The sequence below is a fragment of the Oncorhynchus mykiss genome, chromosome 1 (assembly GCF_013265735.2).
Source record: "Oncorhynchus mykiss isolate Arlee chromosome 1, USDA_OmykA_1.1, whole genome shotgun sequence".
NCBI classification, from domain to species: Eukaryota; Metazoa; Chordata; class Actinopteri; order Salmoniformes; family Salmonidae; genus Oncorhynchus; species Oncorhynchus mykiss.
The window spans coordinates 53,007,522-53,032,512 of record NC_048565.1 but is presented as its reverse complement, the minus strand read 5'-3'; the positions used below and the strand labels follow the sequence as shown (position 1 = coordinate 53,032,512).

The window sequence follows — 24,991 nt, the reverse complement described above, 5'->3', positions numbered from 1 at the left end:
AGGAGGGGATGAATGAGCCAATTGGAAGCTGGGGATAATTAGGTGGCCATAAGAGTAAGCGGGACAGATTTGGAATTTAGCCAGCATATCGGGGTTAACACAACTACTCTTACAATAAGTGCCATGGGATCTTTAGTGACCATCGAGAGCCAGGTTACCCGTTTTAACGTTCCATCTAAAAGACGGCACCGTGCACAGGACAATGTCCACAAACAATGCCCTGAGGCATTGGGATCAGTGGAGGCTCCTAAGAGGAGAAAGGGATCCTCCTCAGTAAAAATGGTAAAACATTGAAAAAGTTATCCTTTTTAGATAAATCTATACTAAATATATTCATATGTCACCAAATAATTGATTAAAACATACTGTTTTGCAATGGTCTACAGTAGCCTCATGTTGTCCACCCAATCAAAAGGATCAGAGATTGAATCTAGTACTGAAAGCATAAACTACAGATAGCTAGCACTGCAGTGCATAAAATGTGGTGAGTAGTTGACTCCAAGAGAGAGAAAAACAATAGTTGAACAGTTTTCAACAAATTCATTTATTAAAAAATGAAGGAGAAGCAAGCATCGTAATTTTTTTTCCAGTTTAATTTAACTGTTACTTAGCTAGCAAATGCAGCTGGCTAGTTTAGTTAATTAAACACCCGGCTCAAATAGAGGGATGCTATGTTAGCTAGCTGGCTATGACTAACAAACACAACACTGGAACTCTTCCAAGTCAAGGTAAGCTTTTGGTTTTATTATTTAATTGCTACCGGGCCCGTCGGTCTAACTGCTTACTGACTATTTATTTTTATTTATTTATTTCACCTTTATTTAACCAGGTAGGCAAGTTGAGAACAAGTTCTCATTTACAATTGCAATCTGGCCAAGATAAAGCAAAGCAGTTCAACACATACAACAACACAGAGTTACACATGGAGTAAAACAAACAGTCAATAATACAGTAGAAAAATAAGTCTATATACGATGTGAGCAAATGAGGTGAGATAAGGGAGGTAAAGGCAAAAAAAGGCCATGGTGGCAAAGTAAATACAATATAGGAAGTAAAACACTGGAATAGTAGACTTGAATGTGCAAAGTAGAATTAAAAATAATGGGGTGCAAAGGAGCAAAATAAATAAATACAGTAGGGGAAGAGGTAGTTGCTTGGGATAAATTATAGATGGGCTATGTACAGGTGCAGTAATCTGTGAGCTGCTCTGACAGCTGGTGCTTAAAGCTAGTGAGGGAGATGTGTTTCCAGTTTCAGAGATTTTTGTAGTTCGTTCCAGTCATTGGCAGCAGAGAACTGGAAGGAGAGGCGGCCAAAGGAAGAATTGGTTTTGGGGGTGACCAGATATACCAGCTGGAGTGCGTGCTACAGGTGGGTGCTGCTATCGTGACCAGCAAGCTGAGATAAGGGGGGACTTTACCTAGCAGGGTCTTGTAGATGACCTGCAGCCAGTGGGTTTGGCGACGAGTATGAAGCGAGGGCCAGCCAACGAGAGCGTACAGGTCGCAGTGGTGGGTAGTATATGGGGCTTTGGTGACAAAACAGATGGCACTGTGATAGAATGCATCCAATTTGTTGAGTAAGGTATTGGAGGCTATTTTGTAAATGACATCGTCATCGTCAGGATCGGTAAGATGGGTCAGTTTTACGAGGGTATGTTTGGCAGCATGAGTGAAGGATGCTTTGTTGCGAAATAGGAAGCCAATTCTAGATTTAACTTTGGATTGGAGATGTTTGATGTGAGTCTGGAAGGAGAGTTTACAGTCTAACCAGATGCCTAGGTATTTGTAGTTGTACACATATTCTAAGTCAGAACCGTCCAGAGTAGTGATGCTGGATGGGCGGGCAGGTGCAGGCAGCGATCGGTTGAAGAGCATGCATTTGGTTTTACTTGTATTTACGAGCAGTTGAAGGCCACGGAAGGAGAGTTGTATGGCATTGAAGCTCGTCTGGAGGGTTGATAACACAGTGTCCAAAGAAGGGCCAGAAGTATACAGAATTGTATTTGTTTATTTTTTGTATTTATCCGTTATTTTACCAGGTAAGTTGACTGAGAACACGTTTACAGCAACGACCTGGGGAATAGTTACAGGGGAGAGGAGGGGGATGAATGAGCCAATTGTAAACTGGGGATTATTAGGTGACCGTGATGGTTTGAGGGCCAGATTGGGAATTTAGCCAGGACACCGGGGTTAACACCCCTACTCTTACGATAAGTGCCATGGGATCTTTAATGACCTCAGAGAGTCAGGACACCCGTTTAACGTCCCACCCGAAAGACGACACCTTACATAGGGCAGTGTCCCCAATCACTGCCCTGGGGCATTGGGATATTTTTAGACCAGAGGAAAGAGTGCCTCCTACTGGCCCTCCAACACCACTTCCAGCAGCATCTGGTCTCCCATCCAGGGACTGACCAGGACCAACCCTGCTTAGCTTCAGAAGCAAGCCAGCAGTGGTATGCAGGGTGGTATGGTAAAGAATGGTGTCGTCTGCGTAGAGGTGGATCAGAGACTCACCAGCAGCAAGAGCGACATCATGGATGTATACAGAGAAGAGAGTCGGCCCAAGAATTGAACCGGACAACAGGCCCTCTGATTTGACACACTGAACTCTATCAGAGAAGTAGTTGGTGAACCAGGTGAGGCAATCATTTGAGAAACCAAGGCTATCGAGTCTGCCGATGAGGATGTGGTGATTGACAGAGTCGAAAGCCTTGGCAAGGTCAATGAATACGGCTGCACAGTATTGTTTCTTATCGATGGCGGTTAAGATATTGTTTAGGACCTTGAGCGTAGCATGACCAGCTCTGAAACCAGATTGCATAGCGGAGAAGGTATGGTGGGATTTCGAAATGGTCTGTAATCTGTTTGTTGACTTGGCCTTTGAAGACCTTAGAAAGGCAGGGTAGGATAGATATAGGTCTGTAGCAGTTTGGGTAAAGAGTGTTCCCCCCTTTGAAGAGGGGGATGACCGCAGATGCTTTCCAATCTTTGGGAATCTCAGATGACACGAAAGAGAGGTTGAACAGGCTAGTAATAGGGCTTGCAACAATTTCGGCAGATAATTTCAGAAAGAAAGGGTCCAGATTGTCTAGCCTGGCTGATTTGTAGGGGTCCAAATTTTGCAGCTCTTTCAGAACATCAGCTGACTGGATTTGGGAGAAGGATACATTTATTTATTTTACCTTTATTTAACTAGGCAAGTCAGTTAAGAACAAATTCTTATTTTCAATGACAGCCTAGGAACAGTGGGTTAACTGCCTGTTCAGGGGCAGAACGACAGACCATGTCAGCTCGGGGATTTGAACTTGCAACCTTTCGGTTACTAGTCCAACACTCTAACCACTAGGCTACCCTGCCGCCCCAAATGGGGAAGGCTTGGGCGAGTTGCTGTGGGGGGTACAGTGCTGTTGACCGGGGTAGGGGTAGCCAGGTGGAAAGCATGGCCAGCCGTAGAAAAATGCTTATTGAAATTCTCAATTATAGTGGATTTATCGGTGGCGAATTTCTGCTTGAAAAAGCTAGCCTTGGCCATTCTAACTGCCTATGTATATTGGTTTCTAACTTCCCTGAAAAGTTGCATATGACGGGGGCTGTTCGAAGCTAATGCAGAACACAATGGGATGTTTTTGTGTTGGTTAAGAGCAGTCAGGTCTGGAGAGAACCAAGGGCTATATCTCCTCCTGGTTCTAAATTTCTTGAATGAGGCATGCTTATTTAAGATGGTGAGGAAGGATTTTTTTTAAATAACCAGGCATCCTCTACTGACGCGATGAGGTCAATATCCTTCCAGGATACCCGGGCCAGGTCAATTAGAAAGGCCTGCTCGCTGAAGTGTTTCAGGGAGCGTTTGACAGTGATGAGTGGAGGTCACCTGACCGCTGACGCATTACGGATGCAGGCAATGAGGCAGTGATTTCTGAGATCTTGGTTGAAAACAGCAGAGGTGTATTTAGAAGGCAAGTTGGTTAGGATGAGGGTGCCCGTATGAGGGTGCCCGTATTTACGGCTTTGGGGTGGTACCTGGTAGGTTCATTGATAATTTGTGTGAGATTGAGGGCATCAATCTTAGATTGTAGGATGGCTGGGGTGTTAAGCATGTTCCAGTTTAGGTCAACTAGCAGCACGAGCTCTGAAGATAGATGGGGGGCAATCAGTTCAAATATGGTGTCCAGAGTACAGCTGGGGGCAGAGGGTGGTCTATAGCAGGCGACAACGGTGAGAGACTTGTTTTTAGAGAGGTGGATTTTTAAAAGTAGAAATTCAAATTGTTTGGGTACAGACCTGGAAAGTAGGACAGAACTCTGCAGGCTATCTCTGCAGTAGATTGCAACACCGCCCCCTTTGGCCGTTCTATCTTGTCTGAAAATGTTGTAGTTAGGGATGGAGATTTCAGAGTTTTTGGTGGTCTTCCTAAGCCAGGATTCAGACACGGCTAGGACATCCGGGTTGACAGAGTGTGCTAAAGCAGTGAATAAAACAAACTTAGGGAGGAGGCTTATAATGTTAACATGCATGAAACCAAGGCTATTACGGTTACAGAAGTCATCAGCCAGCATCGGTAGTAAAACGGGTCTGGATAGGTGATTGTAGCCCAGGAGTGGCTAATGGAACTCTTCAGCTGGCTAGCTCCGGAATAATTGATGTTTGCTCCGGGACCGACGTAAGCCAATAGTCACTCGGATAGCAGCTAGCTAGCTGCAAGATCCAGGTGTAAATGTCCAGAGCTTGCGGTAGAAATCTGGGGATATGGAGAGAAAATAGTGGTATGCTCTGGTCTGAGTCACGTTGTACAAAACTGGCGATAGCTTTTCGAGCTAAAGGATAGCTGATGACCACCAACAGTGGTTAGCTGAATACTAACGTTAGCCAGTAAACTGGCTAGCTTCTGGCTAACTTCTATTGTGGATTTCAGAATTGAGGTGAATAATACTTTTTTTAAATTGGTGAGGCGGGTTGAAGGAGAGTGTTTTGAAGTTGAGATGTTTTTTTTTATTATAAAAAGATATGCGAAGAAAATATGTAAATATATATATACACGGGTCACGACAAGACGAGGACAAAGGACGTCTGACTGCTATGCCATCTTGGGGGAAAAAAGACTGTAACGTTACTGTATGATTGTAGCGGGTTTACTAACGCATTAATTCTATTAGCTATGTTGACTAGGACGTTACTTTATCTAATATGGAGACAACGATGTAGGCTGTGTGTAGCGGTTATGATATGGTTTGGTTTGGACAGGTTTTTTCGCCTGGTCACACAGCTGATGTGTTGTTCATTGAAGTCCACAAAAGAAGGTAAAAGGTGAGAGGAGGAGAGTGCATAGAGGCTAGAATGAATACAACGTGACTGCTAGGTATGAAAGTGAACTGTGTTTATGCGTGATCTGGGGTGTATTCATTCTGCCGACTCTGCTGAAAAACGTTTCTTAAACGAAAGCAAACAAAACAGGGATAGAAATAGCAGAATTTGTCCAATAGAAATGCTCGTTTGCAACTGTTTGACTAATGATTACACCCTAGATAAGCTAGATGCAGGCAAGAGTGTGCAAGGTGGTATTGAATGTGTCAATGTCTGTCCATGTGCAACTCACTGTCTGTCATCTCAAATTTTTCTCTAGAACCTGTGTACACCTACATTATAAACGTTTATTTATAGGCTGTAGCACCTCATGATGGTTATAGGGGAAATTAGAGTATCTTGTAGTAGCCTAAACCTATCAGAAAAATTATCATCATGAACGGCACTGACTGAGATATTATATATTTTTTTGACCAGAGGAAAGAGTGCCTCCTTTTCGCCCTCCGACACCACTTCCAGCAGCATCTGGTTCCATCCAGGGACCAACCAGGAGCAATCCTGCTTAGCTTCAGAGGTAAGCAAGCAGTGGGATGCAGGGTAATATGTTGCTGGTTTAAAGTTGAAGATTAATGACAAAACATTTATAACATACATATTGACATAGTTAAATAAATAAAAGTGTATGAAAATTTAGAAAGGATATTTCATGCTGAAACCTTCAAATTCAACATCAATGGTATTCACTAAGTTGATGGTTTATACACTGAACAAAAATATCAACGCAACAAGTAAAGTGTTTGTTTCCTGAACTGAAATAAAAGATCCCAGAAATGTTCCCCATGCACACAAAAAGCTTATTTATTTCAAATGTGGTGCAAAAATTTGTTTACATCCCTGTAGCAAGCATTTCTCAAGATAATCCATCCACCTGACAGGTGTGGCATATCAAGAAGCTGATTAAACAGCATGATCATTACACAGGTGCACCTTGTGCTAGGGACAATAAAAGGACACTTTAAAATGTGCAGTTTTGTCACACAACACAATGCCACAGATGTCTCAAGTTGAGGGAGAGTACAATTGACATGCTGACTGCAGGAATGTCCACCAGAGCTGTTGCGAGAGAATTGAATGTTCATTTCTCTAGTATGTCGTTTTTGAGAATTTGGCAGTACGTCCAACCGGCCTCACAACCGCAGCCCCACCACGTGTATGGCCTCATGTCGGCGAGTGGTTTGCTGATGTTAACGTTGTGAAAAGAATGCCCCATGGTGGCGGTGGGGTTATGGTATGGGCAGGCATAAGCTACGGAAAACAAACACAATTACATTTTATTGATGGTAATTCGAATGCACAGAGATACCGTGACGATATCACCTCGTTTCAGCATGATAATGCACAGCCCCATGTCGCAAGGATTTGGACTCAATTCCTGGAAGCTGAATATGTCCCAGTTCTTCCATGGCCTGTATACTCAGACATATCACCCATTGAACATGTTTGGAATGCTTTCGATCTAAACTCAGCAAAAAAAGAAACTGACCTTTTTCAGGACCCTGTCTTTAAAAGATAATTTGTAAAAATCCAAATAACTTCACAGATCTTCATTGTAAAAGGTTTAAACACTGTTTCCCATGCTTGTTCAATGAACCATAAACAATTAATGAACATACACCTGTGGAACGGACATTAAGACACTAACAGCTTACAGACGGTAGGCAATTAAGGTCACAGTTATGAAAACTTAGGACACTAAAGAGGCCTTTCTACTGACTCTGAAAAACACCAAAAGAAAGATGCCCAGGGTCCCTGCACATCTGTGTGAACGTGCCTTAAGCATGCTGCAAGGAGGCATGCAGATGTGGCAGCGCAATAAATTGCAATGTCCGTACTTGAGACACCTAAGACAATGCTACATGGAGACAGGACGGACTGCTGATCGTCCTCACAGTGGGAGACCACGTGTAACAACACCTGCACAGCATCGGTACATCTGAACATCACATCTGCGGGACAGGTAACAGGATGGCAACAACAACAACTGCCCGAGTTACACCAGGACCGCAGAATCCCTCCATCAGTGCTCAGACTGTCCGCAATAGTCTGAGAGAGGCTGGACTGAGGGCTTGTAGGCCTGTTGTAAGGCAGGTCCTAACCAGACATCACCGGCAACAATGTTGCGGTTTTGTCTCACCAGGGGTGATGGTCGGATTTGCGTTTATCATCGAAGGAATGAGCGTTACACCGAGGCCTGTGCTCTGGAGCGGGATCGATTTGGAGGTTGAGGTCTGGGGCGGTGTGTCACAGCATCATCGGACTGAGCATGTCTGTCATTGCAGGTAATCTCAACGCTGTGTGTTACAGGGAAGACATCCTTCTCCCTCATGTGGTACCCTTCCTGCAGGCTCATACTGACATGACCCTCCAGCATGACAATGCCACCAGCCATACTGCTCATTCTGTGTGTGATTTCTTGCAAGACAGGAATGTCAGTGTTTGCCATGGTCAGCGAAGAGCCTGGATCTCAATCCCATTAAGCACGTCTGGGACCTGTTGGATCGGAGAGTGAGGGCTAGTGCCATTCCCCCCAGAAATGTCCGGGAACTTGCAGGTGTCTTGGTGGAAGAATGGGGTAACATCTCATAGCAAGAACTGGCAAATCTGGTGCAGTCCATGAGGCAGAGATGCACTGCAGTACTTAATGCTGCTGGTGGCCACACCAGATACTGACTGTTACTTTTGATTTTGACCCCCCCTTTGTTCAGGGACACATTATTCCATTTATGTTAGTCACATGTCTGTGGAACTTGTTCAGTTTATGTCTCAGTTGTTGAATCTTGTTATGTTCATACAAATATTTACACTTGTTAAGTTTGTTGAAAATAAACGCAGTTGACAGTGAGAGGACGTTTCTTTTTCTGCGTGTTTCAGTTCCCGCCAATATCCAGCAATTTCGCACAGACATAAAAGAGATGTGGGACAACATTCCACAGGCCACAATCAACAGCCTGATCAACTCTATGTGAAGGAGATGTGTCACGCTGCATGAGGCAAATGGTGGTCACACACCAGATACTGACTGGTGTTCTGAACCACGCCCCTACCTTTTTTAAAGATATCTGTGACCAACAGATGCATATCTGTATTCCCAGTCATGTGAAATCCATAGATTAGGGCCTAATGAATTTATTTAAATTGACTGATTTCCTTATATGAACTGCAATTCAGTAACATCTTTGAAATCATTGCATGTTGCGTTTATATTTTTGTTCAGTATATTTAGGATAATGATTTACAGCATTGTCATTCTACTTATTTTTTATCATCTTATTTAATTATTTCATATATTTTACATGTGATAAGGCCACACAGAGGGCTAGATTACAAACACCTGTGATAATCTGAAGTGTCCAAAAGAGCCACTTGATGTCTTGTGATAAATAAGATAAAACCTTTGAAAGAATTGAACATTTTGGTCGTTTTCAGTAATATACCCTCCCTTTGCAACCCTAGTCCTGGGAAAGTTTGTTTGTGGTGACACTGCTGAAGCAAAATGCCATCAGAATGAAACCACTTTTGAGTAGCCTACATTTACATTTGTGAACATATGTAACATATGTAAACGTACCTTCACCGATGAAGCAGGTTTCAAACATAGCCTTTGGTAATTTCTGCCTTAGATCTGACATTTTAATGGCTCCGTCAACTGCCATTACTGTTGGACTGAAATCAAACAAAATGACTTTCTCAAGTTATGTTACCACAATAAAACAGGAAGTTAAACTTATTTTTTGTTTTGTTGCCTACTGTCTTGCTATGGTGTGCCCTACTAGACACGACCCACATCAAGTAAATTGGAGAGATATTTATAGGATACTGTATTTATAAGTCATAGCATAGGGAGAGAGAGTGCACCTTCACACTAGGGTTGCATTGAACTTACAGTTTAGCTGGAATCAGGGGTCCAGTGCTGGACTTCAGACCCACATGGTAGACCTGGGAGCTGATTTGGAGCTGACCCCTCCAGGGGTAGTAGTGAAACACTGTAATAATATTTACATTTTAGCAGACAATGTTATCCAGAGCAACTTAATGCATTCAGTCAAAGCAGGAATGCACTGTACTGTAGTAGTAATGATATGCCATTGAACGGTACCATAACATTATCCAAAAGGACCTTTGTAACAGTTTGATTCATTACTCACCTGTTTTTTCTTCCTCGCTGCAAAAGAGAAGAAAAAAACAAATCAATAATTTTGTACGTTTTAGAAGATGTTCCTTTTCATCAAATATTTTCTATGAATCTGGAAAAATGAAAAACCCATGAGAGAGAGGGAAATGTACCTCTTCTCTTGGTCCTCTGATGCAGGGGTCTTGGTATCCCAATAGGAAAAAGCCACTATAGCGAATGGGCAGGCATGGCTTGGAGGCTGGACTGTTGAGTCAGCCCCTCCACCAGGCAGCTCGTACATGTAGTACTGCAAAGACCAACACAAATCTCTTCAGCTTTGCTATTGTATTGTATTTATCACTACTGTATCTACAGGTCTATTTCATCAACTTTTCTAGATGCCTGGAGCAAAAACAGGAATAAATTATAACTTTTTTCATTAGGTGGCTTACTAAATTCATTTCTGTTTTATTGCTTTGACACAGAGTGCACATTTGACAATTGAAGGCAACAGAATCCGAAACCCAGCAGGCAAAGCTGGTTGAAATGACGTCATTACAACTGTTTTTTCCTACTGGAAAAGTACACAGTGTGACATGGATGGATGGATGAACGTTAGATGGATGGAGGAATCTCACCTGTGTTCTCTCAAAGGCCAGGAAGGAGCTGGTGTTGGCTGACACAGCACTGAGCTGCTCTGATACATGACAGTCAAACCCATTAGAGGGAGGGGTGTAGTTTACTGTGTAGTTCTCTGTCACATCTCTCACTCTGCCCTGTAGAACAACACAAAAAGAGAGAGAAATTGAATGACAAGCCCTTTCAACAAACAAATCAATCAAATGTATTTATAAAGCCCCTTTTACATCTGAAGTTGTCACAAAGAGCTTTGCAGTAACTCGACCTAAAGCCCAAAGAGCAAGCAGAAGCACGGGGGCAAGGAAAAAACTCCTTAGAAGGAAAAAACCTAGAGGAACATTCAACAGTGAAGTTACACATAGCAACGCCTCTGTGGCTCGTAACTATGTAAATACCTTGGTGAGTCTGATGATGGCGATGTATCCAGACTTCCCGTGGTACCAGCGGTTTAGGTCCAGGCAGTCGGAGTACTTGGACACGTACACACCTGAGTTAACAAGACAATTCACATCATTGACAAGTCTGTTCCCACAGCAAGAACATGGGGCGGTGAGTGCGCCAGCATCCTCCTCTCTGATAAAACCAAAACAACTATATTCAGTACAGAATAAGGCGTGAGGATCTTGAAAGATGTTAGGTGAACTAAATATTTGTAATACAAGGAATACAAATATATGTAGGTTTAATTACATTGAAATATTTAATTTGAGAAGTGGAAATATAGATATTATTTTAAAAAATAATTGAATAAACACATCACACAGTCAATGGGTTTTGGTTTATTTCTAAGTGTGAATATGTTATTTGTGCTCATTTTCCCAATGGCCAATCATGACAGCCCAGGGAACCAAAGCCACACCCTAAAATATGTTTTTTTATACACCTGATCTGACATTAAAGTCAAGGACATGGGAGCCATGTTGTAAAACGCCCCTAGTATCACAGTACCAAGGCACACCCAGTCAAGCCTTACCCAAAACAATTAGCAATATCCTCCAGTGAGTGAGTTCCAAAGCCTTTCAGCGAGTTGCCTGAAGACATGTCAATGCGTGGGAAAACTTTCCATACTTTGGTGCCAACTGCCAAGCCCAACACAGCCTGTGTTCCCTTTCTAAAACAATGAAGTGAGGACTTTGGAAGAGGCTGTGAAACTTCACACTGGTTTTCTGGTTAACTGGGATGGCAGGTAGCCTAGTGGTTAGAGCAAGTAACCATAAAGGTTGCTAGATCAAATCCCTGAGCTGATAAGGTAAAAATTGGTTGTTCTGCCCCTGAACAAGGCAGTGAACCCACTGTTCCTAGGCTGTCATTGTAAATAAGAATTTGTTTTTAACTGACTTGCCTCATCAACACTGCATAATGTAACTGAGGTGGTTTGGCAGAATTGGCACCACACTCACACGATCAACTTGTGTTGGCCCCCTAAGCTAATGCTCAGGCTTTTTCTCAGTAGGCTAACACAGTCCTGCAGCACACAAGGTACATGCTATGGATATGTGGTTAGATATTTTCCTTAGTGTGAGCAGAGAGGGCTGTGCCATGTCAATTTCTCTATAGTGAAGGGAGGAGGTTCACAGGGGAGAAAAAGGAAAAAATAGATTAAGCACATTCAAGCAGTGACAAGTGACGAAACCATACAGGAATGAAAAGGGCTGACAAAAGACCTCTTGTACTAGTACTGAAAAAAATAGGCTTCAACTCTTTTTGTAAAAAGCTGCCTCTAAACAGTTGTCTCTAGTGTTTTTTTTGTTTTTTGTTTTTTAACATGGCGATGTCGTACACATTTAGAATTGTTAACTTTTGAAAGTGCAAAACAACACACTACACAAGGACTCTGACCACTGTTTCCTTCCTCCGTAACTACTGCAGTTATCTCAATCTGGTCCTGGTAGATATACAACGAGCAGACTTTGTCCTACCGTAGATAATCTTACATCACCCTCCCCCTTTTCGAACTGCTAGGGACTGCCTCCGCACCTTGAATTCTATTCAGGAATGCATTTATGAAACTCCAAACAAAGTTAGATATGTACTGTATGTTTGAAGCTAAACTCTCATAACATTACTAACATTCTGCTGGTAAAAGTAGAATCCTTCCAATGAGTTAAAATCATATCTAATTCCTACATCATTCAAAAAAAAAATGATGTATGCCTAAGTATAGACCAACGCTACTCCCTGCCTCAGCAGACATTACTAGAGTTAAGTTTCACTGGTCTCTCCCCTCTTTTCCACTCTACTTCCACTTTCTCTTTCCAATCAAAGCATTCATATCATATGTCTGTAAAGCACAGTTTCACTTTCCAAAGCAGAGGGAGCAAACATGCACTGAAAAGTCCACCAGCAGCTTGGTAAGAGAACTTCTTTCAATCTCATTACTTATGTTATGAAGTGTATTTAGCCATATACTGCACACTCACGGATAGCATAGTATAGATTATGGTCACAACTTAGACAATTGCATGTCAGTGTGCGAGCAAGTTGCCTCTCTTTAGGCCTAGCTAGCCAAACAGAGCATGTCCATTATACAAGCTTAGAACGGTTCCTTTGTTTAGTTGAGGCCTTGTGGATGACAGCATGAACAGTTTTCATTTAATAGTCAAACGACACATTTTTCTCTTATCCCCTTAAAACAGGTTGTTGTTGACCTAGTGTATTTAACTTCCGTGCTGTGAACCATTTAGTCATTTCCACTTGGTACTTTGCCAACACAAAAAGCCAGGAAATGGGTTTGGGTTTAGCGTCTTGTCTGACCATTGGGCACAAACTGGTTGAATCAACGTTCTTTCAACATAATTTGTCAACGTATTGTGACGTGGAAACTACATGGAAAATACATCGGATGAAAAAAATCACAAAGTAAATTGTTGTTTTGAGGGTGACATTTCAAACACAGGATTACGTGATCATGGTTTTAAAAAACGTCAGATATCCAACGTTATATCCACTATCATAAAAAAAACAATAGGATGAGCAGCACCTCCAACTGGAGAATCAATCAATCTACAGTTATCCATTTAGTCTCCCATCCAAGGTTTTAATGATGCCCAGCACTGCTTAGCTTTGATATTTGTTACTGACTACTACCAATATGCTATCATGAGAATTGTTATTGAGATCTCTTAATAACTACAGTGCCTTGCGAAAGTATTCGGCCCCCTTGAACTTTGCAACCTTTTGCCACATTTCAGGCTTCAAACATAAAGATATAAAACTGTATTTTTTTGTGAAGAATCAACAACAAGTGGGACACAATCATGAAGTGGAACGACATTTATTGGATATTTCAAACTTTTTTAACAAATCAAAAACTGAAAAATTGGGCGTGCAAAATTATTCAGCCCCTTAAGTTAATACTTTGTAGCGCCACCTTTTGCTGCGATTACAGCTGTAAGTCGCTTGGGGTATGTCTCTATCAGTTTTGCACATCGAGAGACTGAATTTTTTTCCCATTCCTCCTTGCAAAACAGCTCAAGCTCAGTGAGGTTGGATGGAGAGCATTTGTGAACAGCAGTTTTCAGTTCTTTCCACAGATTCTCGATTGGATTCAGGTCTGGACTTTGACTTGGCCATTCTAACACCTGGATATGTTTATTTTTGAACCATTCCATTGTAGATTTTGCTTTATGTTTTGGATCATTGTCTTGTTGGAAGACAAATCTCCGTCCCAGTCTCAGGTCTTTTGCAAACTCCATCAGGTTCTTCCAGAATGGTCCTGTATTTGGCTCCATCCACCTTCCCATCAATTTTAACCATCTTCCCTGTCCCTGCTGAAGAAAAGCAGGCCCAAACCATAATGCTGCCACCACCATGTTTGACAGTGGAGATGGTGTGTTCAGGGTGATGAGCTGTGTTGCTTTTACGCCAAACATAACGTTTTGCATTGTTGCCAAAAAGTTCAATTTTGGTTTCATCTGACCAGAGCACCTTCTTCCACATGTTTGGTGTGTCTCCCAGGTGGCTTGTGGCAAACTTTAAACAACACTTTTTATGGATATCTTTAAGAAATGGCTTTCTTCTTGCCACTCTTCCATAAAGGCCAGATTTGTGCAATATACAACTGATTGTTGTCCTATGGACAGAGTCTCCCACCTCAGCTGTAGATCTCTGCAGTTCATCCAGAGTGATCATGGGCCTCTTGGCTGCATCTCTGATCAGTCTTCTCCTTGTATGAGCTGAAAGTTTAGAGGGACGGCCAGGTCTTGGTAGATTTGCAGTGGTCTGATACTCCTTCCATTTCAATATTATCGCTTGCACAGTGCTCCTTGGGATGTTTAAAGCTTGGGAAATCTTTTTGTATCCAAATCCGGCTTTAAACTTCTTCACAACAGTATCTCGGACCTGCCTGGTGTGTTTCTTGTTCTTCATGATGCTCTCTGCGCTTTTAACGGACCTCTGACACTATCACAGTGCAGGTGCATTTATACGGAGACTTGATTACACACAGGTGGATTGTATTTATCATCATTAGTCATTTAGGTCAACATTGGATCATTCAGAGATCCTCACTGAACTTCTGGAGAGAGTTTGCTACACTGAAAGTAAAGGGGCTGAATAATTTTGCACGCCCAATTTTTCAGTTTTTGATTTGTTAAAAAAGTTTGAAATATCCAATAAATGTCGTTCCACTTCATGATTGTGTCCCACTTGTTGTTGATTCTTTACAAAAAAATACAGTTTTATATCTTTATGTTTGAAGCCTGAAATGTGGCAAAGGGTCGCAAAGTTCAAGGGGGCCGAATACTTTCGCAAGGCACTGTATATAGATTCACTGTTGTTATCAAAGTCATTCCAAAACATAGGTTTAACAGAGCAAATTAAATGTACCCATACTTTATAAGTCATATAGCCTAGTGGATAGAGTGTTGGATTAGTAACTGAAAGGATGCAAGATTGAATCCCCGAGCTGACAAGGTAAAAACAAGGCAGTTCAGGGGCAGAACTGTTCCTAGGCCGTCATTGAAAATAAGAATTTGTTCTTAACTGACTAGCCTAGTAAAATAAAAAATATCATCAACAATACTATTTAGGCCTATATAGCATTTGCAAAATCATCAACATCTATTGTTTTAAAGGCCCCCGCCAGAGGGCAATGCCTCCCCTGTAATCAATGTAATTCCTGTCCCAGAACGTAAATTCTTGTTTAGGTTCCACCTCTGAAGAACGACAAAGGCAGCTAATACATATTCGCGAATTAGGGGTGGGAACGTTGTGGTGATTTCCACGTGGAGTGGAAAAATAACAACAAGTAGAGGCACAGACAGCGGTCAGCGTAGCTAGCTAGAATGCTATCCTTATCTAGCTAGCTAATATTATCTGGTTGTTGCTGTTGTTGTTTTTTACTATACCGTATTCAAAAGATTAGCCAGCTGGCTAGGCCATGGCTGGTTCTGGATTTGTCATAACAAGCATTTAGGGAAAGCTTTGCCACAGATGGATAGGGGAAGCCAGCATCTCTGACTTTGCCATGTATGGTTATTTCCAAAGTTTTGTCATCTTCTATAAATTGCATCCCACGAATCCGCCATAGAAATACAAAGAATAAGATTAATCTCCGGTATCATCGATTGCCAAACAATTTAACGGTTTCGACCAGTTTCGTTTTTTCTACATTGAAATGGACACGGTGCAACATTTGGTATGCTACTGGCAGGCTTTTCATCTGCTGTACAGCAAAGTCAAGTCAGGCCATGCTCATGCCATGGTTCACAAAGCTAGAAGAAGTGAAATGATAGACTACAATGACCTTGCTCATGATGCACACCACAAATGATACACTACATCCCCAAAAGTATGTGGACGCCTGCTCGTCGAACATATCATTCCAAAATCATGGGCATTAATGTGGAGTTGGTCCCCCTTTTGCTGCCACAACAGCCCCCACTCTTCTGGGAAGGCTTTGCTGAGGAGACTTGCTTCCATTCAGCCACAAGAGCATCATTCAGGTCAGGCATTGATGTTGTGCGATTATGCCTGGCTTGCAGTCGGCGTTCCAATTCATCCCAAAGGTGTTCGATGCAGTTGAGGTCAGGGCTGTGCAGGCCAGTCAAGTTCTTCCACACTGATCTCGACAAACCATTTCTGTATGGACCTCACTTGTGCACGGGGGTATTGTAATGATGAAACAGGAAAGGGCCTTCTCCAAACTGTTGCCATAAAATTGAAAGAACAGAAGAGTCTAGAATGTTATTGTATGCTGTAGCGTTAAGATTTCCCTTCACTGGAACTAAGGGGCCTAGCCCGAACAATAAAAAACATCCCCAGACCATTATTCCTCCTCCACTAAACTTTACAGTTGGCATTATGCATTAGGGCAGGTAGTGTTCTATTGGCATTCGCCAAACCCAGATTCGTCTGTCGGACTGCCAAATGGTGAAGCGTGATTCAATACTCCAGACAATGCATTTCCAATGCTCGAGAGTCCAATGGCAGCAAGCTCTACAACACTGCAGCCGACGCTTGTGTGAGGCTGAAGATTCATTTCATGAAGCTCCTGATGAACAGTTCTTGTGCTGATGTTGCTTCCAGAGGCAGTTTGGAACTCGGTAGTGAGTGTTGCAACCGAGGACAGAAGATTTTAACGTGCTATGGGCTTCAGCACTCGGCGGTCCCGTTCTGTGAGCTTGTGTGGCCTACCACTTCGCGGCTGAGTCATTGTTGCTCCTAGACATTGCCACTTCACAATAACAGCACTTACAGTTGACCGGGGCAGCTCTACCAGGGCTTGTTGGAAAGGTGGCATCCTATGACAGTGCCACGTTGAAAGTCACTGAGCTCTTCAGTAAGGCCATTCTACTGCAAATGTTTGTCTATGGAGATTGCATGGCGGTGTGCTTGATTTGACACGCCTGTTAGAAACGGGTATGGCTGAAATAGCCGAATCCACTAACTTTTGTATATATAGTGTGTATGTAACAACATCCTGAGCGCATTGAACACATCAATACAAATGTGAAAACAACAACAAAATAGACCAACAAGTTTGTGTAATTTTCTTTTGCGGGTACCTTTTCAACATAGGATAGACACCAATCAAAGCAGCATGGTCAAAACCATTCCAAAATACAGTCATATCACACAATATTTAATCATTTATAAAATTGTCTTTTTTTTAATACAGACTAGCTAAATAATAAGTGAAACTTGACAAATTATCTAAAGGATTATGATAATTTGCTGGTAAAAAAGTGGAGCTCAGGCAGCCAAGTGTAGGCTATGGCGAAAAGTTGTTTGGCTCAGTCACGAGGAAGAACTTTGCAGGTGTTTCTGATTAATAAACAATGCCATGCTGATGGGTGGTAACATTCACATAAAACCCAGACCCCAAAAGAAACTTAGACTGAAAAGAATTAGAAAGTCACATGGCATTGACACGGAAAATATCTGAAGTTACAACTTTGGTTTTCCCACTTTAAGCCCAAATATATCATACCTTGACTAAAACGATGACTTATTGACTTAAAGTGTTGTGCAACATCATGTGTAAGCTATGGGCATCATCTTTCAGCTAAAAATAAAATGAATTTCCGCTCTTGTGAGCATTTAAATTCAACCCAGGGTTCGACTAAAAATAGACAATACATACAGTTGAAGTCGGAAGTTTACATTACATTTAGGTTGGAGTAATTAAAACTAGTTTTTCAACCACTCCACAAATTTCTTGTTAACAAACTATAGTTTTGGCAATTCGGTTAGGATATCTACTTTGTGCATAACACAAGTAATTTTTCCAACAATTGTTTACAGACAGATTATTTCACTTATAATTCACTGTATCACAATTACAGTGGGTCAGAAGTTTACATACACCAAGTTGACTGTGCCTTTAAACAGCTTGGAAAAATCCTGAAAATGATGTCATGGCTTTAGAAGCTTCTGATCGGCTAATTCACATCATTTGAGTCAATTGGAGGTGTACCTGTGGATGTATTTCAAGGCCTACCTTCAAATTCAGTGCCTCTTTGCTTGACATCATGGGAAAATCAAAAGAAATCATCCAAGACCTCATAAAAAAAATTGTAGACCTCCACAAGTCTGGTTCATTCTTGGGAGCAATTTCCAAATGCCTGAAGGTACCACGTTCATCGGTACAAACAATAGTACGCAAGTATAAACACCATGGAACCACGCAGCCATCATACTGCTCAGGAAGGAGACGCGTTCTGTCTTCTAGAGATTAACATACTTTTGTGCAAAAAGTGCAAATCAATCCCAGAACAACAGCAAAGGAACCTTGTGAAGATGCTGGAGGAAACAGGTACAAAGTATCTATATCCACAGTAAAACAAGTCCTATATCGACATAACCTGAAAGGCTGCTCAGCAAGGAAGAAGCCACTGCTCCAAAACCGCCATAAAAAAAGCCAGACTACGGTTTGCAACTGCACATGGGGACAAAGATCGTACTTTTTGGAGAAATGTCCTCTGGTCTGATGAAACAAAAATAGAACTGTATGGCCATAATGACCATTGTTCTGTTTGGAGGAAAAAGGGTGATGCTTGCAAGCCGAAGAACACCATCCCAAACGTGAAGCACGGGGGTGGCAGCATCATGTTGTGGGGGTGCTTTGCTGCAGGAGGGACTGCTGCACTTCACAAAATAGATGGCATCATGAGGTAAAAATTACGTGGATATATTGAGGCAACATCTCAAGACATCAATCAGGAAGTTGAAGCTTGGTCGCAAATGGGTCTTCCAAATGGACAATGACCCCAAGTATACTTCCAAAGTATTGGAGTGGCCATCACAAAGCCCTGACCTCAATCCCATAGAAAATGTGTGGGCAGAACTGAAAAAGTGTGTGTGAGCAAGGAGACCTACAAACCTGACTCAGTTACACCAGCTCTGTCAAGAGGAATTGGCCGAAATTCACCCAACTTATGGTGGGAAGCTTGTGGAAGGCTACCCGAAACATTTGACCCAAGTTAAACAATTTATAGGCAATGCTACCAAATACTATTTGAGCGTATGTAAAATTCCGACCCACTGGGAAAGTGATGAAAGAAGTAAAAGATGAAATAAATAATAATAATAATAATTTACTAGGATTAAATGTCAGGAATTGTGAAAAACTGAGTTTAAATGTTGGCTAAGGTGTATGTAGACTTCCAAATTCAACTGTATATAGGCCTAGGGTTGTAAACGTTGGTTAAAATATAATCTTCAAGTTAATAATTAATATGTTGGATTCACGTCTCCATCTCAACCAAAAATGTAAGTTAAATAATAGGAATAAATCAAATCAAACTTTAAGAGCATTTTAAATCAAATTTGATTTGACTTAGTCCTATTCCTTACCTTTGATTTTTGGTGGAGATGAAGAGGTGATTCCGACCTCCCGGGTGGCGCAGTGGTTAAGGGCGCTGTACTGCAGCGCCAGCTGTGCCATCAGAGTCCCCGGGTTCGTGCCCAGGCTCTGTCGTAACCGTCCGCGACCGGGAGGTCCGTGGGGCGACGCACAATTGGCCTAGCGTCGTCCGGGTTAGGGAGGGCTTGGTCGGTCCTTGTCTCATCGCGCACCAGCGACTCCTGTGGCGTGCCGGGCGCAGTGCGCGCTAGCCAAGGTTGCCGGGTGCACGGTGTAGCCTCCAACACATTGGTGCGGCTGGCTTCCGGGTTGGATGCGCGCTGTGTTAAGAAGCAGTGCGGCTGGTTGTGTTGTGTATCGGAAGACGCATGACATTCAACCTTCGTCTCTCCCGAGCCCGTAAGGGAGTTGTAGCGATGAGACAAGATAGTACAACAATTGGATACCACGAAATTGGGGAGAAAAAGGGGTAAAAATTCAAAACAAAAAGAAGATGTGATTCCGACATATCAATTATTAATTTATAGACAAACTGGATATTGAATTGTGGTTGGTTGTCAATGCAACCAAATATAATTTAAAGGAGATGTATCTTCTGCTTGGATAGTTCTATTTGTGCCACTGACTTCGTCTGGCTTTAATTCCAGTTTAAATAAGTGACATGTTGAATTCACGTCTCCATCTCAACCAAAACTCAAAGTTAAAGAATATGCCTAAATCAAATCAAACTTTAAATGCACTTTTTAAATAGGATTTAGTTCTATTCTTTAACTTAGATTTTTGGTTGTGATGGAGATATGAATCCAACGTATACATTTTTTATTTGTAGACAAACTGGAAATAAAGCCAGAAGTCAGTGACACAAAAGATAAATCTCTTTCAAATGTTGATATTTGGTTGCGTTGACAACTAAACACAATTCAATATCACATTTGCAATACAGTAAATAGCCTAATAACTTTCAAGTTATCAAATTATATGTTGGATTCACTTCTACAAATAAACCCCAAATAAAAGTTAAAGAATAGGATTTAGCCAGTGGCTCAGATGAAACTATCCAAGCATTAGATAAATATCATTTAAATGTTGATATTTGGTTGTGTTGTTAACCAAACACAATTCAATATTACTTTTGTAATACAGTAAATAGCCAAAAGTTAAGACCGTCTTACAAGTATTTATTCAACCTTAATGTAACACATCCATGGCCACATATTGAGGTTACATTTACTATAATGTCTTCTTATGTATTCCTAGAAATCGTGCATGTTCAACATAGCATGCAAAGGATGCAGGTCTGTGAAAATCTTCACAACTGCTATAATAATCTGCGCAGACTCTCAAAAAGCATTAATCACTTGCACTTTTAATGTAGTCTCAACTGCAATCCAGGTCATTTGGTTGTGCTACTAGATGAAGCACAGTAATAATACATTAAGTTGTTGTATAAATACAAAATGTCTGACATTGTATTCCTATTTAAACGTTGTTGCTTTTAAATGGTTGAAAGCACAGTGATAACACATTTTGATGACATTGTTTTTCCATTGGAATTTGGTTGTACTTTTAAAATGGTTGAAAGCATCGTGGTAAAATATTGCGAATTCAGCGGGTGAATAAAGGTTTAAATGACATTGATCAACGTCTCAACCAAATATTACCCAAATTTCCACGTTGAAATTATGTGGTGTGCCCAGTGGATGATATCTCGTTTTCTATGGCGGAGGAGTTATAAAACAACATAGAGGAGCTCATTTACCCTTTGAAGGATCTCCAAGCGTTGAGCATGTACTGTGACCAGGGATTACACCAGTTTCTCCCAGTTTATTTGCCTTTAAAATAGAAAAATAGTGATTAGTAGTGATTAGTAACTTCGCTTGGGATGTTTCGAGGTAGTTTTCTATGACAAGAAATTACAGATATGGGTTTCTCCATACAAAAAGGGAGTCCGTGTGTGACTTTCTTTCCTTTTTTATCAGAAATATTAATGCAGATATGGTTATAATTGTGTTTAGAGTGATATTACTCTGGTGTTCATTGATATTCTTCCTTATTTATTATTTTCACCTTATTTTTGTCGTCAAACAGTAAGAACCCATAGGACTCCTCCAGTTCTTCCTCTGAGTATCCCATGCCTCTCCTTCCAGTTCGGAAGGCCTCATACTGTCCAACAACAAGAAAGAGGTCATTCTTTATGTCGTATGCGACCAACATCTTGCTAGAAAAAGTCAAGAGATTTTATGTAAACATGTACTTAACAACTGACTGAACAGCACAATAAATACTAAGTATTACACATAGTATGTACTATCAAATATAACACATTTACTATCATGTAAAAGTACAAGTACGATCATGTATTATCAAGTATTACAAAGATATTATCATGTAATAACTGAACTCTCTGGTCATAGGGGGGGCGGTGCACTGAGGGGTAAGCAGGTGGATTAAAAAGTTACCAAGTCGTCAAATATACTGACCCGTTCTTGCAGGGTGGTATTCTTTATCAAGAAAGCAGAGTTGTATCTGAAAGACTGCTTGGACTCCTCATACATGTACATGTTCTGCAGTGGAGGCAGAATACTGTTGTCGAAGGGCTCAGAACCTGGTAGTACAGGTAACAAAACACCTGGTGGTTGGAACAGGATGAATATTAAATAGTGACTTTACCGCAGGGTTGTAAATTGTTATGTTTTGTACCAACAGTTGCCATGCATTTGTAACTACCCATATTGATATATTATATAATTGTTTCGATTATATTCTAGGCTATTCTATACTAGGTGCCTTGCATTGGTAACTACCACATGTATGATTGAAAATACTATTACATTCTATTCTAGGTGTCACACATTTGTAACAACCATACTGATTCTATTCTGTTTTCAATTCTATTCTAGGTGTTATGCATCTGTAATAACCATATTGATTCTATTCCATTTTCAATTCTATTCTAGGTGTCATGCATCTGTAATAACCATATTGATTCTATTCCATTTTCAATTATATTCTAGGTGTCATGCATCTGTAATAACCATACTGATTCTATTCCATTTTCAATTATATTCTAGGTGTGTTATGCATTTGTAACAACCATATTGATTATATTTCGTCTTCAATTCTATTCTAGGTGTCTTGCATTTGTCACAACCATTTTCATTATATTTTACATATTCTATTTTGAGTTAGTCGTAAATACTGGTGAGCCTGTTGTTAAAAGAACAATATAAAAGTATGTGGACATCCCTTCAAAGGAGTGGATTTGGCTGAAATTTCAGCCAAACCCGTTGCTGACAGGTGTATAAAATCGAGCACACTGCCATGCAACCTCTATATACAAACATTGGCAGTAGAATGGCCTTACTGAAGAGCTCAGTGACTTTCAACGTGGCACCTTCATTGGATGCCACCTTTCCAACAAGTCAGTTTGTAAAATTTCTGCCCAGCTAGAGCTGCACCAGTCAAATGTAAGTGCTGTTATTGTGAAGTGGAAACGTCTAGGAGTAACAACGGCTCAGCCGCTAAGTGGTAGACCACACAAGCTCACAGAATGGGTCTGGCAATTGCTGAAGCGCGTAGCATATACAGAGTTCCAAACTGCCTCTGGATGCAACGTCAGCACATTAACTGTTCGTCGGGAGCTTCATGAAATGGGTTTCCATGGCCTAGCAGCCGCACACAAGCCTAAGATCACCATGCCCCAGTGCACAAAGCGAGGTCTATACAGAAATGGTTTGTTGAGATCAGTGTGGAAGAATTTGACTGGCCTGCACAGAGCCCTGACCTCAACCCCATCGAACTTTGGGATGAATTGGAATGCCGAGTGTGAGCGAGGCCTAATCGCCTAACATCAGTGCCCGACCTCACTAATGCTCTTGTGGCTGAATGGATGTGAGTCCCCACAGCAATGTTGCAACATCTAGTGGAAAGCCTTCCCAGAAGAGTGGAGGTTGTTATAGCAGCTAAGGGGGTACTAACCCCATATTAATGCCCATGATTTTGGAATGAGATGTTCGGCGTGCAGGGTGTCCACATACCTTTGCTCATGTAGTGTATTTATGCCAAAATTAGTGTTTTACCTATGGAACTGCATTATCTGGAGTGCTTACGAATTCTAACGACAGTGAAGTTGGACCAGTAACCTATGCACACGTGACAAAATACTGTAAACACTGTAACACTCATAAATAGACCTAAAACCAATGATGTATGACTACAACCAATTCTCGAAATAGTGAAATGTAAATTATGAATAGCTATCATATAAAAGTGTTATAAGAGTGATAACGAATTATGGTTGACCAAAAACTCTATTCGTCACCTCTTGCGGCACCATTCTCGATTTCCATGGTTGAAAAAAACGTATGAAATCAGTTTGTGCCTTTTTCTCCTCTTGACATTCGCAGACCACCTCCGTCTTCCATTGACATTCCGATACTTTTAATTCGTCTATTCCGAGAAAAATGTAGCCAATCCATATGAATTATTTGGCGAAGTCTTTGTGCCAAAGGCAAGTTTCCACATACGTTGCAACCAGGAAGAAGTACGAAAAAGAAAAAACGTCGCGATTAGAACACACTTCGATATTTTGTGAATTTTTCTGACACTATACTCAGATATGTCACAAATAGCATATATATATATATATATTCACCGAGTAATGTAATATTAACTCAACGTAAAGTAGTGCTTCCAAAAAAGAAACAGAAACTTATGTCACCCCGCATCCATTTTGAGACTGATTTGCTTTCTTGTCTCCACTCCGCTAGTAGACGCAGTTGAGTAGATGCTTGAGCTTTTCAACATCAAGCACAAACTGAAAACTGTCCATGAATGGAATACATTATGTCCATTAAAATATTTTAGGTGTGGCAAACATATGCATTTAGAGCAGACTGTCATTTACAGTAGGCCTACATTTTATACCGACATTTTACAAATAGGAAAATTAGTTAGAAAAGTTCCACTTCTTCACTGAATATATCTCATCTATGTGGCGTTATACGTGTCTACACCTCGATTGTAAAACGTAACATTAAATTAACAACTGAAAATGCAATGCCGCAATAGAGTGATTATTAGAAGACTCGAACTGCTAATGCAACGAGAACCGGACGTGACGAATGCTAAGGGGGGGAGAGTGGACGATTGAAAGTGGAAACTTCCGTTCAATCTTTGGAAGGCTGGTTGCATTCCAAACCCTTAAAAGACACACCCTATCCCCACAAATTAAGTGAACACTTCTGACGACGTATCCTGACGTCTGACGAGTATACATTTGCAGGGCAAGGGGCGAGGAACATTGACGGTAGTGCCCCTGTATGCGATGCATGTGCCACGGTCAGCCTGGAGTGTGTGAAACTGCTCATACAGCATGGGGCTATGGTCAACCCTCCACTGTTTACCTTCTCACCCATCCCCGAGGCCTGCGTTGGGCACCACACACAGTATAAAGACACACACACTGGGATGATTTGTAGTTTACTCCCCTTAAGTGTTTTAAACTATGACTGGCGTTTTTGTGTGTGTTACAGGTAACTCTGAGTGTGTTCAGCTCATGATAAATGT

The 24,991-nt window shown here is 41.3% G+C and overlaps 1 protein-coding gene and 1 long non-coding RNA gene across 5 annotated transcripts in view; one reads left to right on the top strand and one right to left on the bottom strand.

The window, feature by feature from the left end:
• Positions 1 to 24,529, bottom strand: part of LOC110524916 — a 39,702-nt gene extending 15,173 nt beyond the window's left edge. For 3 of the 4 annotated variants that reach the window (XM_036979954.1, XM_036979960.1, XM_036979965.1), the window contains exons 1-10: positions 23,745 to 24,529; positions 21,904 to 22,052; positions 21,491 to 21,586; positions 21,183 to 21,255; positions 10,512 to 10,603; positions 10,116 to 10,253; positions 9,651 to 9,784; positions 9,512 to 9,528; positions 9,250 to 9,349; positions 8,935 to 9,029 (exon numbers count right to left, since the gene is read on the bottom strand). In XM_036979954.1, the coding sequence (XP_036835849.1) occupies positions 8,935 to 9,029; positions 9,250 to 9,349; positions 9,512 to 9,528; positions 9,651 to 9,784; positions 10,116 to 10,253; positions 10,512 to 10,603; positions 21,183 to 21,255; positions 21,491 to 21,586; positions 21,904 to 22,052; positions 23,745 to 23,772 (922 nt within the window). In that variant the 5' untranslated portion in view covers positions 23,773 to 24,529. Of the gene's footprint in view, positions 1 to 8,934; positions 9,030 to 9,249; positions 9,350 to 9,511; positions 9,529 to 9,650; positions 9,785 to 10,115; positions 10,254 to 10,511; positions 10,604 to 21,182; positions 21,256 to 21,490; positions 21,642 to 21,903; positions 22,053 to 23,744 lie in introns of those variants that run through there. The other variant, XM_036979963.1, reaches the window with a different exon arrangement.
• Positions 12,394 to 22,545, top strand: LOC118964864. The gene is made up of 3 exons (XR_005052075.1): positions 12,394 to 12,467; positions 21,512 to 21,607; positions 21,838 to 22,545. It is a non-coding gene; the product is annotated as an uncharacterized LOC118964864 (long non-coding RNA).
• Positions 24,530 to 24,991: the final 462 nt, after the last annotated feature.